This window comes from Notothenia coriiceps, unplaced genomic scaffold (genome assembly GCF_000735185.1).
Source record: "Notothenia coriiceps isolate Sejong01 unplaced genomic scaffold, NC01 NC01_scaffold00037246, whole genome shotgun sequence".
Taxonomy (NCBI): Eukaryota; Metazoa; Chordata; class Actinopteri; order Perciformes; family Nototheniidae; genus Notothenia; species Notothenia coriiceps.
In genome coordinates, this window is record NW_011369947.1 from 18,543,430 (window position 1) to 18,561,633 (window position 18,204).

Consider the following 18,204-nt stretch of genomic DNA (forward strand, 5'->3'; position numbering starts at 1 on the left):
TTTTTTCTTTTGGTACCGGTGATATTCACGTTCGGGTGATACCTTTTCAAATGAGTGTGCAAGTTTGATGTATTGCCAGCCGCGTAACCAATTTTAGTTGAACAATGCCGACAAACAGCTTTGGTTCGGTCCACCTGTCTTTGTCCGTCATCCTTGTACGTAACTGCGAAACCAAAATGTTCCCAAACCGGAGACTTGAATGATGCTGGAGGATTTTCGAGCTCAACTTTATCTGCGTTCGCAATTTCGACAGTTCCTCAAATTACTGACTAAATTTGAACGCATCCCTCTGACCAGCTCTCATAGTATGCCTCTCGTCCAATGAAATGACTTGCTCGCTCTATGATGCGTTGAAACCAATGTGAGCAAATTACTCTGAATGCTGCGACGCAGCACCTGAGATTACTTCCAAAAAGTTGTTCACGTTCTCAATGTTTTACGTTTAATGTTATATTCGTTCGGTACACTTCAGTACACATGTGTACCGAACCGAAGGGCCCGTACTGAAATTATTCGGTACGGGTACGTGTACCGTTACACCCCTAATATGTAGGTAGATCCAAAGAGGACCATCATCTTCTGAGCACGTCTCCTCATATGTGGAAAGTACAACTCAGGCAGTGAGACTGACCTAAAGTGCTCTGACAGAAGTGTGTCAGACTGCAGGTCAATGAGTTCAAGCTGAACATCACTGGGTGCTTCATCCACATGGCATGTAAATGGGGAAAAGATCATGTTCATTTCATCCTCAACTGTTTTGAAGTCTTTAAATCGCCTTGAAAACTCACCATGCAGTGCTTCTAACATGGATGAGTACCTCTGGAGGTGATCAGCTGATGGTGTGGCTTCCTTCAGTGTTGGCAAGTGCGTGAGAATGTTGTCCTCCATTTGGCTTGAGAGAAGCTGCAGCTTTCTCATGAAAGCCTTCACTGCACTGTAAATGGCATGCACAAAAAGGCCCTTGCCTTGCAGTTTGACATTTAGTTCACTCATTAGTGCAGTCACATCTACAGCAAAACCAAGGTCTGCCATCCAGTCTGCATCTGAAAGCTTTGGGATGTCCTTTCCTTTCTTCACACAGAAGTCTTGAATCTCTTCTCTAAGGTCCCATACTCTTTTCAGCACTTTGCCCAGGCTGAGCCACCTGTAAGCTGCATGGTAGGGTATGTCACGATGTTCAGTCTCACTTTCCTCCAAAAGTGCAACAAACTGTCTGTGATTCAATGCTCTTGCCCTGATGAAGTTAACTATTTTAGTTACAACATCAACAACATGGTTAATTTTTAACACTGACTTACACAACGCTTCCTGATGTATAATACAATGCAAAAATGCCAATTTCTGCTCAGGGTTAATTTCTGTCACTTTATCCTGCATTCTCTTCAACAGTCCAACATTTTTCCCTGTCAGATTTGGACAACCATCCGTTGTCACGCCTGCTAGCTTGTCCCATTTCAGTCCCAACTTTTCCACACATGCATTTACCTCCGTGTGGCTGCCAGCTCCTCCGTGATTTTGAAGTCCGGAGTTATCCCACGTAGGAAGATGAGTAGCTGGGCAGTGTCACGTACATCGCAGCTCTCATCCAAAGCCAAGGAAAAAAAGTCAAAGTTGTCCGCTCTGTTCTGCAGCTGAAGCTCCAGATTTCCCGCGATGTCCTCAATCCTCCTCGTAACGGTGCGTCGGGAGAGGGGCACTTTCTCAAATGCCTCATTTTTCTCCGGGCATATTAGTGCGGCAGAGTCCAACAAACACTCCTTAATGAACTCTCTGTCAGAAAACGGTTTACTTTTTTTTGCAATTTTGTGGGATAAGACATAACTCGTCTTGACAGCTGCATCGCTGGATGTGGAATGTTTTGTGAAAAGTTGTTGTTGGCTTTGCAGCTTAGCTAGCAAAGCATCCGACTCCTTTGCCCGCTCTTCCTCAGACAGGTTCAGACAGGTTCTTGTATTTATCTGCGTGTTTGGTAGCATAGTGGCGACTCAAATTGTACTCCTTGAACACAGCGACCTGCGCATCACAAACTAAACACACAGCTTTACCTTTCACTTCTGTAAATAAATACTTAGCGGTCCATGTCTTGTTGAAAACGTGGCATTCAGTATTGATCTTTCTTTTTTTGCCGTTTGCGGACATTTCGAGGACTAGCCGGCCAGCATCACTCGTAGCTGTTCACGGCACGTGCGTTTACGTAAATAAAAAAAACAAACAGCAGCACCCTTTTCAAAATAAAAGCAACACAGTTAGAAAAGTATTTACGCCATGCAAGCAATACAGCCTTAAGATGGACCAGTGCACCACCACGCTTTCCCCGTCGTCTAAAGCGCTATCGGCGAGGCAGGATGCAGGGCAACCGGCGCAGGTATGTGGGAATATCCGACAGTAGAGGGGGGGAGGGTTTGGGCAGCAATATCAACTCCAGTGAGGGTCTGAGGTGGAGCTTGGCGATCATAGACAAGCAGAGCAGAGACATTCTGACATACATACAACAAAAACAGGATAGCTAAAGGTAGAGAGCTGAGGGAGCGGCAAGCCGAAACAGGTGCCATCTTCCCACACACTGGTCACAGCTGATAATGAATAATGAACTCCAACTCAACCAACCATATTGTAATATCTAAGTAATCATCTTGAAATAGGACATTAATATTTGTAATATACACACATCTTATTGTGAGGTTAATTTCACATACACTACGCTGCTCTTCAGCACTACTTTACGTAAGCTTGTCTACATAATAAATCATAGCAAATCAAGATTAACCTTATCAATGCATAAAGTTACCTACCTAATAAAATATCTCTCTAACTTAAAAGGACAACCTTATTTTAACAACCTCAAACAGAAGCCGTTTGTTCTACAGTATTATCCCACTTAATGCTTAACACTTCTCTATTACGCTTTAACTTGGAGGCTACGATTAGCATCGTTAGCACAGATGTAGCTACCACTTGCTTAGTACACGCTAACACTTAACATCCATTAACGTTAGCTGACTAAAACCATAAGCAACACATAAATAAAGTACTCAAATTTCACTTACCGTAAAACTGCATTCATGCACCGTCTGTTTTAAACGCGGAGCGAGTCACAATAGTCTGATATAAGCATGGAGAATAGTCCACAAGGCAACAGCACAACAAACACGGCAGTGTTCAAGTTATGTTCCCCGGATGAGCTGAGCAGGCAGAGCCCCTGTAGCATCACGGAGCAGCTAGCAGAGCAGAAAGCTAACAGCAGCAGTCACTGGACAGACCTGTCACTCGATGTGACCACGCCCTAATTTGAGCATAACTTTAAGGCTTAATATAAATTAAACAAATTATAAATGGTAGTAACTCATAAATAAATGGGAATGTGTTTTACACTTTACAATACAAATTGGTAAAAGGGAGCCTTAAGGCTCAACTCAGTGAACAACAGATGCCAAGGATGTTGGCTGATGAAGATGACAAAGTAAGCTAGGTATCCAATATAAGGCTTAGTCATCTTGCCAAATAGTGAGCCTGTGTTGATGTCTATGTTAGAACTGGTTTATAAATGGTTCTTAATGGTTAATAACGTATTTACAACCTAATTAATAACCTAATTATAAACCCTCTATGCATCCTTTATAAGGGTAGTCTTATTGTAAAGTGGTACCCAACAACCAATACCAAGAGGGAAAGAACAAAAAAGGATAATGGGGCCTCTTAAAATGTTGTGGTGTATTCTAAAACGTTTAAGTTTAACAGTTTCCTTAACTTTCATTGGAGAAACATTTGTTTTTCATTGTTGTTATATGAATGAACATATTTTATGTTTTAATGATTGCAAACATAATTGTCTAATAAAGGAATAAATAATGTAATACGAATGAAAGGGTCTAATTGTCAGGTCCCCAAAAAAAACATTGGTATTTATAATATTCAAAAAAATGCGTGCTGCATATTGATTATTGATTTGAGCTGTCAAGTGCTGATTTTGAAGATATCCAAATATGGTGACAATCTTCCAAGCTGTCAGAAGTTCAGTCTCCACCTTGTTTACGGCTGTTTGTCTCGAAGAATCATTTGAACCGATTCTATTTTAATAAACAAAAAGCCGTGAACATTAAAACTTTCAATCTTCTGTCAGAGTCGACAGGAGAGAGGAGCAGCAGCACTCTCTGTCGTCACACTTGGCCCCAGGCGGAGGCTTTTATCTATCAAACTTTACCACACCAGGGGGTCTGCTGCTATTTTAGGCCTCCAATAATGCTTTTTTTCCTGCCTAAATGTTCCTGAAGTTTGTGTTTGTTGCTGAGCAGCTAATGCCAAAACTCACACAGCTACACACACACAGTGACTGGCTGGAGGAGTTGTGTTTGTTGCCTGGGATGGAGGTGCTGGCTTCAACACTAACAGACTGAGGAGAGGGGGGGGGGAGGCACAGGGGACCATCAGGTACCATCGGGGCCCCGCTCTGTTAAACCACTTCACTCATTATGAAAACCTGCAGACACAGATCTAGTACTACAGAACAGCCTGCTGAATGTTATACTTTTATATAAGATAGACTGAATCTCAGACAGAATGTGGGCTGATCAAGACAGAGAGAGGGTTTTAGAAAATTCTATTGCATTTTGGGGTTCTCCCTTCCCTGTAGTGTCATATAGGTTTTTGTGCATGTAAATGGTCTGCAGAGGCTAAAATCCCTGTGTTCTCTCCAGAGGGAGTTTCTCTCACACACACTCCCAAAACTGACGCAGGAAGACCACAGATTCTATACATGTGTACACCCACAATGCAATGCAAGGCAAGCTTATTTATATAGGACCTTTCAACACAAGGCAATTCAAAGTGCTTTACAAAAAATGAAAGACATTAAGAAAATAGCATTTAAAATCAGTCATTAAAAAGAAAAGCTAATAAAATAAACATTAAAAGAAAAAATACATGAATAAAAGTTACAGTGCAGTCTAAGATATGAATAGTTCAATTAAAAGCAGCGGCAAAAAGAAAAGTCTTCAGCCTGGATTTAAAAGTAGTAAGAGTTGCAGCGGACCTGCAGGTTTCTGGGAGTTTGTTCAGAAACCTGCAGGTCCGCTGCAACTCTTACTACTTTTAAATCCAGGCTGAAGACTTTTCTTTTTGCCGCTGCTTTTAATTGAACTATTCNGTGTGTTGTGTCGTGTGTGTGTGTGTGTGTGTGTGTGTGTGTGTGTGTGTGTGTGTGTGTGTGTGTGTGTGTGTGTGTGTTAGTGTGTGTATGTGTGAGACTTTTGTGTTTCTGCCCCTGCCATTCATGTTGTTCCCACTCAAGGTTACAACATTGTTGATAAATTCAAGCACCGACACTGGTCTGCTCTCACATTCCCGCATTATGTCTTGCGGGAACCAATCTTTATTCTCTATCTCAGCTGCAAATTTGGGTCAAGACACAATAAATAAAGCTTTGCCAGTTTGGGTCCTTATCACAACTGATCAAGATGGCCAAAAGATTGCCTTGCAAATGATTCTGGAAGAGAGAGAAACATTTGATGATCATGTAGAGGAAGAGGTTCCAGAATGTGAGGATCACATTTCGGAGAATTCTGAGACTGACAATGACTTTGAAGAAGAGGATGAGATTGAGCACAACAAAAAGGACCAGCCACTACTAAACAAGTAGCACTTTAATTCATTCATGTGATCTAACGAATGTAAAAGGGCAAATACTAACCATATATGCGGTTTATATTGCTTGTAATTGAGATGAAGTAAACATCTGTTGAGGATTTTAACATAAAATAGTTTGATTGTGTTGAATTGAAGCCCAAAAAGGCAGCGAGTCCATCAGACCCACGAACACTGGCTGAGTAAGAAAAATAAGAACGCCATACAAGGGTTAAATGTGCAGGAACCAGTGCGTGTAAAAGTGGTATGTGCATACAGAGCAAATATTATTAATATTCAATGCCGGTTATTTTTGATATGGGTTACAGGGTTAACCCTTGATCTGCACTTCCATATCTCTCTTTTGGTCTACTTTCTGTCTCTCCACCTACTCTCCTGGCCTCTCCTGTTTCTGGTGATCTGCAGTACTTTCTTCTTTGGCTCCTGCACCCTCGTCTCCCTCCACCTCTTCCTATACTGCTCTTTACCTCCTCCTACACTCCTTTTCCTCTGGTTTTATATCTCTTTTCCCAAGCAACCTCTGGCAGCAGCTGCATTTCTGGAAAAAGTATTTATAAGCAATAAAACATGTGAAAACGTGGAAGATATGAATGGATATTTATTAGGTATTGGTTGAGGCTGCAAGCTATTTAACTTTGTCTAAATAGGAGTCAATGGAGACTGTAAAGAGCAACTTAACATCTATTTAGCTTGAATATGCCCCCTTGACTTTTTCAGAATCTGTTGATTTTATCCTCTGCAACTTAACAAAAGCTTCAAATAAGAGTTGCGTATTCAGCTGTGGCTCTATGAAGTCTGGATAACCACCAGAGACCATGTGTGAAACCATCATTTCCACCACTGTGGAAGAATGAAATACAATTCCACCACAGAGAAGTTCATATCTTGGAGTGGGCGCAGAATGGACATGATCATAAATCAGTAAACAGGTCTTGAAACAGTTGCTTTTTAGTGTAGCAAAGTCAATACATTTTCTGGAGGTCGAGAGAAAGCAACATTACTGGCTTTAGTAAATACAAATCAGCAGGAGCAATTTAGATATCACCTTTGAGCGATGACCACAGTCATTTGAAAGTATAATAGTTCATATTGTAAAGCACTTTGAATTGCCTTGTTGTGGTTGTTTGGCTTTCCCCTTCCCTGTTGTGTGTTCTATAAGTGTTAGTGCATGTTAATGTTCTGCAAAGGCTAACATCCCTGTGCTTCTCTCCCACACACTCTCCCAGTCAAACAGTTAACAATCCTAAGAATTGTTTTGGAGAGTTTTGGAGAGATGGAGAAAAATGATGGCAGTGTCGGTGCTCTCTTTATATTTGGGTTTAACTCTCCGTGTGTCTTTGGGTCCCTTTGAGATGCGGTTTAGGAACGTTTTCCGTCTTTTTTGCAAATCCAAAAGTGTGAAGACTCTGATTTTAGTTGGTTGTCAAAAGGCTTAATAGCTCAAATTGGCTAGGACACCAATTTTATTTTCTGTCAATCAATTAAACGGTATGTCGTGTCCAGCTCTTGTCTGCGGGATTATTGAAATGCTTACTGGAATCTCATTATTTGAAGAATGCAGTAAACAGCAATGTAAATGCATAAGATCTATAATAGGGTTAGTTCTAGTTCTATAGAAACGAGAGACCTATTTGAAAAAAAAATTCAAATAGGTCTCTCGTTTCTCTGAAACTATAAAATATTTGTCGGTGAGAAGCTGATAGAGGCTGTGAGAGCATGACATATTTCCAACATTAAGAGACACAGGGGACAAATAACAGCTTGCCCAATACTAATTAAATGTTGAAATGCTTTCAATTTCACTGAAAATAGTTTTTCTCCCCCAAAACGATCTGGCAAAGCTTCAACTTTGCATTGATAAACTGCACCAGAACCCAATTTTATCTTTTTGTGATATGTCTGTTAAGATGTTCTATCACATGTAAATGCTTTCTTCCTCCTCTCCTCTTCATCTGCGCTTGATTCTGTCGTCTGTTTTCTATTCATCTTTCCTCTCTGTCTCCTTTTTGTCTGGCCCTCTTCTCCTCCTCCCTCTTTATGTTTGTCTACTTCCTATTCTCATCTGTCTGTTTCTTCTCTCTTTTCACTGTCTTCTCTCTCTTTCTGTCTGCCAGGCCGTGGCCTACTTAATGTGTCTTCTGCTTTGTGCCTGTTTTCTTTCATCAGCTTGGAACTTTTTTAGACTCTCCCCTTTTCCTCACCCCTTTATCTCTGCACTTCCACTGTTTCCCATTCACTCTTTCTCTCTCTTTTACCTGCATTTGTTCCTTTAATTTGTTCCTCTTTTCCCATTCCTTCCAACCTGTTATCCCTCCACCCTCTTCCTCCTCTGCCTCTCCATCCATTTTTACCTCGCTCTTCCATTGTGTGGATGATAGCTGTCAGGAGATCTCATCACTGAGTCTCTCTTATTACATGATTACAGGGTAATTATCCTGTGAAGTTGTCTTTGCCCGAATCTTTGTTAGACGCTTAATGTCTTTTTAATGGGGTTTGGAGACTTTTTAGTCTTTTGTAGTTGCTGCGGACTCTTCAATGTATTGCATTTACATGTGATTGGCCTGGAACACTGTGTCCTGATTAAGTGGCACTTCTCGTCAGTCAGACTGGCTTCATTTATAACTTCTGGCCTCGGCTTTGTCCTAGACGCCGTCATCTGCCAGTGTCTGATGAAGCTGGGCCTGATTAAGTTTCTCTGATGATCAGGACGAGCGTGGAAATAAAAGCTTGGCGTGGGTTTTAAAGTAACGGGGAAAGGCGGGCAAGTAAAGTGTCATGTTGTTCATCAATACTGTAACCTTCCCAACTTCGATGTAGAGTTGTTCAACAAGTAGCACAGTCCCAGAGCGTAGATTATTATGGAACATCTATTTATCAATGTCTATCCCATATGCGCTCACATAGTTTCTCTCCCAAATATTGGATATGTGAGGGATAATGTTCAATTTGATCGAAATCACATGCTCAATGATCACCCTGTGTGTTTTTATTAATGACCGCCTCGTTGCACATTATTCCGCTTAATATACGACCACATACTAAATAAACCAACGTCTTGACTCATCATATTAATTAAACATTATTTTATTGACTTAAAGTCATCGTTTTCTTCCGCTAAGAAAATAAAGTTCATTTTCCATGAACCAGTCTTTACACGCTGCCATAGCCCCTACCATGTTCCTGTTGGGGTTTACTTCCTGTCTGTCTTCTACTGCTGATCCCGTTAGTGTTTACTTCCTGTCTGTCTTCTACTGCTGATCCCATTAGTGTTTACTTCCTGTCTGTCTTCTTCTGCTGATTTTCCTGACGTACAGCGCTCTGTCTTTTAACCTCTTTCTTTACTTTTTTTTTTCTTTTTTTACTGGGGACATCATGAATCCAAAATCCAAAATCTGCTCTCCACAGATATAAAAATGAATATTCAAAAAAGTATTTCACTGTGTTTTCTGATGGAAGAAAACTAACCAAACTTCTTTCTGCTGATTGATATGACTGATCATCAGCAAGTCATCACCGTATGAGATGCTTGAATGAGAAAATCTTCTGTATTTAACTTGATTAAAAACAATTCGGATGATGATCTATTACGGCTGAATTTACTTTGATTGAGTGATTCATTCAGTCTAGATGAAGCAGAAAAAACAGGGTATAAAGTCTTGATGAATAATGTCCAAACTGTTTTGAAGCTGCTGCTATTTCATTGAAAATTATTTCATGCTGTAGAAAAATACTTAAGATTTAATGTAAGTTTTCAGGGTTTTTAAGTGTATTACTTTACACCTAACTTGTCTTTGAAGAAAATGTTATTCCAAATCTCATAATTGTACAAAAATGCACATATTTTTGGTACAGTTGGTCCCAGTGAGTATTAAAATCTCTGTTGATGTTTATGTGTGTTATTCTTTATACTGGGTTGAACTGACAACTCTCAAAAAAACAGAACCAAAAGCTGAGTTTGCTGTTAACAAAAGTGCAAATTATCTATTTTTTACCTTTCTGTCATTGCCCATCAGCATTTTTCCCGTTCTTTGTATTATTCTGGTTGAATGCAGCACATTACTTCAAACACAAACAATATCAACATGACTGTCTTTTCCCAAGTGGCTTCAGCTCAGTTCACTGAACACAAACAATATTAACATGTAATTTTCTCTCTCTGTGTTTGTCTCTGCGCAGCTTGAAAGCCGCTGCTGTCTGTGATGCTCTCCCATGACGCCCAGGTCGCTAGCTGACACTGCCAGTGAGCGGGAGACGCCACTGCACAACCGGTCCTGGGCCGGCACAGTCAGCCGGTTCTCGCCCTCCCACTTGCACACTGGAGATTAAACTCCACCCACCTACCAGTATCCACAGCCATCAGCTCCAATCCACCCAAGTAAGTTCCTTTCATAAACCAACTCACTGACGTCCTCGGCCAGCACCAGCAGCAGCCAAAATACGCAGTATCTTCAACGCAATCAGCAACACCAGCACAACCATTATTAACACCACCAGCAGCAACCATCATGTCCAGTCGTAGAAAGTCCTCCACCCCCTGCATGGTCCGGGTCGTGCATGAAGAGCAAGATGACCCTAATGAGGTAATGGATATGGAAATATTGACGGACAACTATGCGACAGAAAACGAACAATCAGAATCATCCGAAACTGCAGAAGACCTCCAGCAGGAGAACTCAGAGAAACCAGACCAGCAGACGTTTCCAGAAACAGTGGAAACCCAGAATACTGAGCCATTAGAACAAACGGAGCAGTTGAGAGAAAAAGACCAACCCCCTGTCATTGACGATGAAGAAACCATAGAGGAGAAGGACAGGGAAGAGGCGGACTCTGACCCGCTGCCTCAGAAAAAAGAGTCCAGAGGCTATGAATGCAAATACTGCCCGTTTTCTACACGGAACCTGAATGACTTTAAAGATCACGTAGACTCCAGCCACCCTAACGTCATTCTCAATCCGTTGTACCTCTGTGCTGTCTGCAACTTCAACACCAAGAAGTTTGACTCGCTCACAGAGCACAACGAGAGCCAGCACCCGGGCGAGACAAATTTTAAGTTCAAGCGGATAAAAATGAACAATCAGACTATCTTAGAACAGACAATCGAAGGCAAGGACAATTCAGTTGTATGCAAAATGTCAAATGAACAGGACGACAGCAACAGCAGCTTTATGTTTCCACCATGCATATCAACCACAGTGAAAATCCTTGACAATATCCAGTCACTGTATCAAGGGGGGGAACTGAAAAGCCAGAATCAGAAGAATCAAATCACAGCAGTCAACATCAACGGAACAGTAATCATCCCCGAACCCAATATCCTTCAACGGCTCTCGCATGTCACCCCAATGCTCCAGCGTCCGCCTAACTTTAACTCTGTACCAAAAATAGCTGTTCCCTTGAACACCACCAAATATAACCCTTCTTTAGATGACAACTTAACGTTAATCACGTCCTTTAACAAGTTCCCTTACCCAACGCATGCTGAGCTGTCATGGCTGACGGCTGCCTCCAAACACCCGGAGGATCAGATCAAGGTCTGGTTCACTACCCAGCGGCTGAAGCAAGGCATCACCTGGTCCCCAGAGGAGGTGGAAGAAGCCAGGAAAAAGATGTTCAATGGCACCATCCCTCCTGCACATCACACGTTTACTGCCGCTCAACCGTCCGTCAAATCCACCCAGCAGACCTTTGTCCACACCACAGTCGGACACACAAGTTATGTCCGGACCACTACGTCCAATGGGTTGAGTGTAGTCACCACCACAACTTCTCCCGGTGAAGTTGCAATTGGTTCCAGCCTTGCTATTAAACGATCTTTGCCAACACATCTAATGACAGTGTCTGGCCCGGAGGCTAAACGGCCCATAATGGCAGTTGCCCCCCATTCTGGCAATGCTAAAGACAGGGGCCTCATGGCTCCTCCCCCTCCTCCTCCCCCAAAAGACCGCCTCCCAATGGCTCCGCCTCCTGTCCCAATGGAGACGAGGAGACCTGTAGCAGTTCCACTGGTCACCTCTGAGATGAGGTGGCCATCCTCAACTGTGCCTTTAATGCCACCGCCCTCATCATCATCTTCTTTGTTGTCCAAAGGGAAGATTCTCTCTACGTTAGGAAACACCAAAACAAAGCCAGTGGTGTCCCTGCCCTCCCTAGTCTTTCCAGAATCTTTAACAAGGACCTTGATAGTTCCTCCGCCTATCTTTGCACCTTCATTTCAAAACCCTTTACTTTTTCCTATAACTTCGCCTATCACTTCCAAAGAAAAGCACCTTTATACTCATGCTTTGGCAGCTTCTGATCAGAAGCTGCCAAACTCCCCACCACTCAATGGCCAGAAGATAAGAAGGTCAACCATTATCCAGTCAATTCGGGCTCCTACTAAAGCCCTGTCCCAGATTCCAGGGTTTCCCTTCGATAGCAAGAAACTAAAAGAGCAACAAGGATTTGATTGGAATAGAGAGAGAGATAAAGTACTCTATCCTCTGGCAGAGGCCAACGGGATATCTCGTACAGACGGAAAATGGTCCCACAATCACAACTCCCTGGCTCAGCAAAATGGTGTCCTACGTTTGGATGGTGGTGAGCTGGCTGGAGTCCTGAAACCAGACTTTCATCAAAAGTCCTCAGTCCTGACCCAATTCCCCTTGCTGGAAAGGATGAAAGGAAAGACAGCGGAACAGCTGAAGATACTGGAGGAGAACTTCTTGAGGAATGGCTTTCCCACCCTTAATGATGTGGATAATCTGGCGGGCAGCACCAACTTGTCTCACGGGGAAATCGAGAGTTGGTTTGTTGAACGCCGTGCACTACGCGACAACCTGGAACAAGCCCTTCTTAACTCCATGGGCACTAAGAGGATGGGCACCGGTGGCATTGCTGCCATCACTAAGAAGCAACTACATCAACAACAACACCAAACCCTACAGCTAAATGGGATTCACAAGCCAAGCACTGGTGTGGGCCATCTTAAAAGCCCTTTGACTCCCTCGCATTCCATGCCCATCATTGCACCCTCCATCCCCGACCCTAATTCCTGCTCAGTGCCTCCAGACAGCAGATCCCAGGCCCTCCTCGAGGACAATTTTGCTCAAACGCGGTGGCCTTCCCCTGAGGAGATCAGCCAAATGGAGAGTCGGACAGGACGCGCTGAAATTGCCCGCTGGTTCCACGACAGTCGGCTGCAGAGCGGCCACATGGAGCTGACAGAACTTTTTGTGAATGGAGGGCAGGGGCAGCCTGTGTACTCTCCCAAAAACTCTCCCCCCAACATCCTCCAGCGCTGTCAAGAAGGAGCCCTGACAAACAACCACAGCAGTAAGATGTTGGAGGTTGAGTTGGGCTGGCTGATGGATCAGCGTGCCCATAGCCTCAGCAGTCAACAGCAGGATGAGCTCCACGACCGGCTTGCTGGCAGGTACTGGTTCCATAATTTTAAACACTTTTTATAGTCATGTATTTTGTTTACTTCTCTGGGCCTTTCTGATTTGAGTAGTAACAGTTCTCTCAAATTGTTAGTAACACTTATTCCAAACATTTGTTTGAAGTACTTAAATATTGTTGGAGATTCTCGAACACAGGGTAATGACAGGCAAGCAGAAGGGGTGAAAAGACAGTTAGGGTCGATAACCGCTGTAAACATTGGATTTTATGACGGACCTCTGCCCATCGATGGGATGGCAAAATGGCCGGTACACCATTGACTGTGGAAATAAATAGTTTAAACTGCCCATCCACTGATGGTCTGCATTCCAGTATAGAAATTGAGTTCTGGGAAAGGTTATGTTAAGAATATCTATTGTGAGTCATCTAACCTTGATTTTGGCTCACCCAAAAAATCAAAAACACATGAATTATGAAAAACTGTTTCATGGTCTAACTCCACAACAACAATATTCATAGTCTTTTCACATGTTCAGCTCTTTACTTACATGTATTAATGTGTTTAGAAACAAATATTTGATTTTACTTTACCAGGACTTTAAGGGTTACAAGGTCAAACAAGGTTGCAGGCAATGTAATATGGGCTTCCTGTCTTTTTGCAAACAAATGATGAGAGAGAGACATATCATATATCTGAATAAATGCAGACAATGAGGGATATCCATCTCCTAAACTTGTCCGTTAAACTGGACATGTTCGTGGGGTTAGATTAATGGAACCCTAACACTCGTGCAAATGAATATGATGCAGTGCTTCTAACCAAGCATGTCACATGAAAACAGTCAAGTCAATTTAATTTATATAATATAGCATAGAACCTCCTCTGTTTCTACTCACTGACATATTCTGGGGTGCGTCCAAAACACATTTCCTGCTTCCTCTCTGTGAGTTTTGTGTTGTTTTTGCCACATTAACATTGTTTCAGGACATTAACCAGCGAATTTACAGGACTCTATTTAGTCTGCCTTCTCTTCCAGGAGCCTGGGAGATCTTTGGCTAAATAACAGAGCCATTAGGTTGGAAACCAATATCTCCACAATCATTTAGGCAAGAGTTAATTTTTCCCATGAGTCAACTCTGGAATGGAAAGCACCACAGAATGAACATGCACTGACGGCACACTGACAACCTTCTGGTTCTTGTTGGTTTTATAAACTCCGTACACAACAAAACGCACTCTGTAAAGAACAATGAACAGACAACTAAAAATTAATGAGACAGGAAGGCAAGGTTCTTCTACAGTCATTATTGTTGCTTTTTAAACGTAAATCCAATGAAACAATTCTGAAATCTACTTTAGATAACAAAGGTTGACAGTAAATTGTGACCTTTTAATTAATGAAGTATTATTTTGTAATTTATTTTCCAAAAATGTAAACCCAGTTTGTCCTAGCTTAAACACAATTGAGGTACGAAGAGAATGTAGTCCTTCAGAATGTAATTATTTGATTATTATGAACCACTTTTGTTTATTGTGATTGTAAGCTTTAGTATCTCAAATAACAAAAAATGATGACTGTTCCCTTTGTTAATAAAAAAAACAATAATCAATCAAAACAGATTTCAAATATTATTTGATAGATATAGATATTTTTCCTTAATCTGCTAGAATTAAATATATGACAGATCGGTTGCGTCTTAACTTTACAGTGCCATCTAATTTGTTTAAGAAAGCATAGTGGTCCGAAAGACAATTTCTAAGCACCTTTCTGTTTCTGGATCTTAGTGGTTTAGTAGTGTTTTCATCAATCACCAGTAATGATTTAACATTCGAACATGTTTGGTAAATACGAGCGTCTCTCAGTTTCTGTATCTTAACCTGTGACTAACTCCAACAGACTGAGGCAGCAGAACCTGGTGGAGTTTAAGAACGGGGGACGGAACAGAGGAGTCGGGGGAGGAGTGCGGGAGATGTTCGGCAGCTGGCTGGAGGACGGACACTCGAGGAGGGGGCGGGATCTGCTCCTGGACAGAGAAAGGAAGATGACAGATGACACATCTGGGAGGCTGACTGGATAAACGGTAAGAGAGCTGCCAGGTTTGTTTCATGTCAGCTGTTATTATTTTAGAGATGTGGTTCTGGTTGAATTGTTGTTTTTCTTTTCACATTATGTGATCCCTTTTTGTATTTTATGTTAAAACTGTTTATTGAGAAGTCCTTCAAGCCCTGAGTGTTCTGATCAAAGAAAATTCTCTGAAAAGCTAAAAGTATGTCAGAAAAAAAATATGTATGTAATGTTAAAGGTGAGCTGTGGAGTTGTTTTGTATACTCACAAACACACACTGTGTTTATCCTTGAGCTCTTGCAAACATGTTGAATGTATGTTTGCTTCCTAATGAAAAGTTTCTGAACCTTCCTGTTTGACCGTTTTCAAAGGTTTTTAGATATCAAAATAAGTGCTTCTCTCTTCTAATTGCCACAATAATAAAATATACGGTTCAATACTACATACTAAATTATGATCACTCCATCAGCTTTCTGTCCCCAGAGTCAGAACTAAACATGGTAAAGCAGCGTTCAGTTATCATGCTCCAAATATCTGGAACAAACTCCCAGAAACCTGTAGGTCCACTGCAACTCTTACTACTTTTAAATCCAGGCTGAAGACTTTTTTGCCGCTGCTTTTAATTGATATATTCATATCTTAAACTGCACTGCAACTTTTATTATCTTTGCTTTTTATCTTTGCTTTTAAACAAGTGTTTTTAAATGTCATTTTATATCATTGCTTTTAAAAGAGTGTTTCTAGATATCATTTTATAATATGTTTCTTAATGCTCTTAATGTCTTTCATTTTTGTAAAGCACTTTGAATTGCCTTGTGTTGAAAGGTGCTATATAAATAAACTTGCCTTGCCTTGTAGCTACTCCATTGAAAACGTAATAATTAGTAGATATCAACCTGAATCCCTGAACAAGTGGGAGTCAGGTTAGAATGATGAAGATGAGAGTGAAAAAGTCAGTGCAACAGCTTCACGTTAGAAAAGAGAAAACATAGATAAGAACGCAGAGAGGAGGAGAGCAAAGACAGGAGGAAGGGTTTAGCAAGGCTTTTCTATCTAAATGCGTGCATGTACACACAACTCTTTCTTAAGCATGCACACATGTGTCTGTTCACTGTTTGTGTCAGGACAGAGTGTTAGAGTCCCAAGCCAAGAGATAAATGTATGAAATGTTATTGTGGCTGGGCTGGCCCGGCTCCAGAGGAAGTGCTTGGCTTTGACAATGCTCTCACCAGGAATGCACTGCAGGCCGCCGCCAAGTGGGCGTGCCGCTGATCTGGGGTCGGAAGCCAAGTTTGGTCGGTTCAGTTTTGGCCCCTCCGACGCCTCGGGGGACCCTTCTGCTCCGCTGTTGTTGAGAAACAGGGTGAACGAGAGGAAAAGAGGGAGAAAGAGGAGAGAGAGAGAAAGAGAGAGAACGAGAGAGAGAGAAAGAGAGTTAAAGTGTAGGTTTGTGTGTTCTTGTGAGCTTACTTTTCTATAGATTTGAATGTGTGTTTGTGTGTGTGTTTTCCCTTTTGAGAGGAGGATCTGAAAGGAATGCAACTGTTCCTTTACACATGTCCACCCCCCCTTAGGCAGCCACAGGGCCTGTTGAAAACGGACACGCATCCATGACACGCACACACATATGCACACACACACACACACACACACGCACACGCACACGCACACACACACACACACACACACACACACACACACACACACACACGTACCGAGGTTGTGGAATGGAAGGAAGTATCAAACTACACCGGCAGAATACTTATTAAGACTGAGGAGCAAAGCTGCCCATTAAGATTCCAGACTTTCACTGCTTAACTTTTGCAATAACAAAATAATAGGATCACAATAGAGAACAAATAATGTAACGTTGAATACCTTCAAACTCAAGCCCATCGTCAAGAAGTGAAAAAACGGACATATGCCATTGATAGTTGTTTTTCTAAACTTTTAAAAGCGAATGATAATAATGTAACATCACTCGGTGCATATTTGTCCAAAAAGAGGAAACACATTTGCTCCTTTATGTTGGGAGGTCAGATGACATTTTATTAAAAATACTATTTAATAGGTTTAATTTGTTTTTCTTTGTGTGTGCTGGCCCTTTTGTTGAAATAAAGCTGAAATAAAACCCTCCCCCTGGGTACAGGGTTAGCATAATGGTGGTATAATGCGAGAAGGCTGTAGCAGAAAGCAGTAAAGAGGCCGTGTGGTGGAGGCCTCGGTGCTGCAGACTGGCAGTGCCTGGTGATAAGAGGCTGCGGCCTGGATGGCCTCTCTGAGGGGAAGTGATGCAAGACAGTAGCTCTTTGTTTAGTGGCATTACTTGGTCCCATGCCAGTGGCCCCACTGAATGAAATGGACCGGTTGGCTTGCTTGCTGGCTGGGTGACTGGCTTCATGGTGGACAGGCTGACTGCCTGGCTGACTTGCTGGTAGGCAGGCAACTGCGGCACAAAAAAATCGTGGCTAATCCCTCTTCCTCTTCTTCTTTCTGTCTTTCTTTCTCTTTCGCTTCCCTGGCCTCAAAGAAACACTTAAGTCGTGAAATATTTTGTTGCATAAAAAAAGCTCCACCACTTTGAATTGACATACTGGAAGTGAAAAGTATTTTGAGGTTTGACAATAGTTTTCAAAGCTGATTCTTTCATGAAGAACTTGAAAGATGTTTTTAATTGAATATCTTTGGTTGGGGCTGAAGCTACCATTGACTGTTTTGGATGGATGCACGTTAAATCAGAGAAGCTTCTCAGAATCCTAAACAACAGCTCCTCCTCTGCTCCCTGTTCTCCTCCTCCTCTCATCTCTGCTTTCCCCGCCACTTCCCAAGTGTTGAAATGTGTGTTTTTCCTGCAGCTCAAGCCGTCCTGTCACACTTAGGTTCATTTTACTTTTGAATTCCACAGAGGAAAGAGAGCAGTGGAAGGGAGGGGGGCAGAGGAGGAGATACTGTGTGTGTTTGGACATCTGTGCATATGTGTGTGTGTGTGTGTGTGTGTGTGTGTGTGTGTGTGTGTGTGTGTGTGTGTGTGTGTGTGTGTGTGTGTGTGTGTGTGTGTGTGTGTGTGTGTGTGTGTGTGTGTGTGTGTGTGTGTGTGTGTGTGTGTGTATGTGTGTGTGTG

At 42.1% G+C, this 18,204-nt stretch overlaps 2 protein-coding genes across 5 annotated transcripts in view; both read left to right on the forward strand.

Annotated features, from left to right (window-relative positions):
• The window catches only part of LOC104966002 (oxysterol-binding protein 2-like), a 146,707-nt gene that overhangs the window by 26,217 nt on the left and 102,286 nt on the right, over positions 1-18,204 (forward strand). The window lies entirely within an intron of this gene.
• LOC104966001 (zinc fingers and homeoboxes protein 2-like) lies at positions 9,820-15,102 on the forward strand. Its single transcript, XM_010795096.1, has 2 exons — positions 9,820-13,051; positions 14,916-15,102. Exons 1-2 carry the CDS (start codon positions 10,146-10,148, stop codon positions 15,094-15,096), a joined length of 3,087 nt encoding a protein of 1,028 aa, XP_010793398.1. The 5' UTR covers positions 9,820-10,145; the 3' UTR covers positions 15,097-15,102.

What these genes read in the sequence shown, in the direction of transcription:
- LOC104966001 (XM_010795096.1), top strand. Translation starts at nt 10,146, where the DNA reads ATGTCCAGTCGTAGAAAGTCCTCCACCCCCTGCATGGTCCGGGTCGTG. An exon ending in CACGACCGGCTTGCTGGCAG is followed by an intron (nt 13,052 to 14,915) that starts GTACTGGTTCCA and finishes TAACTCCAACAG; the next exon opens with ACTGAGGCAGCAGAACCTGG.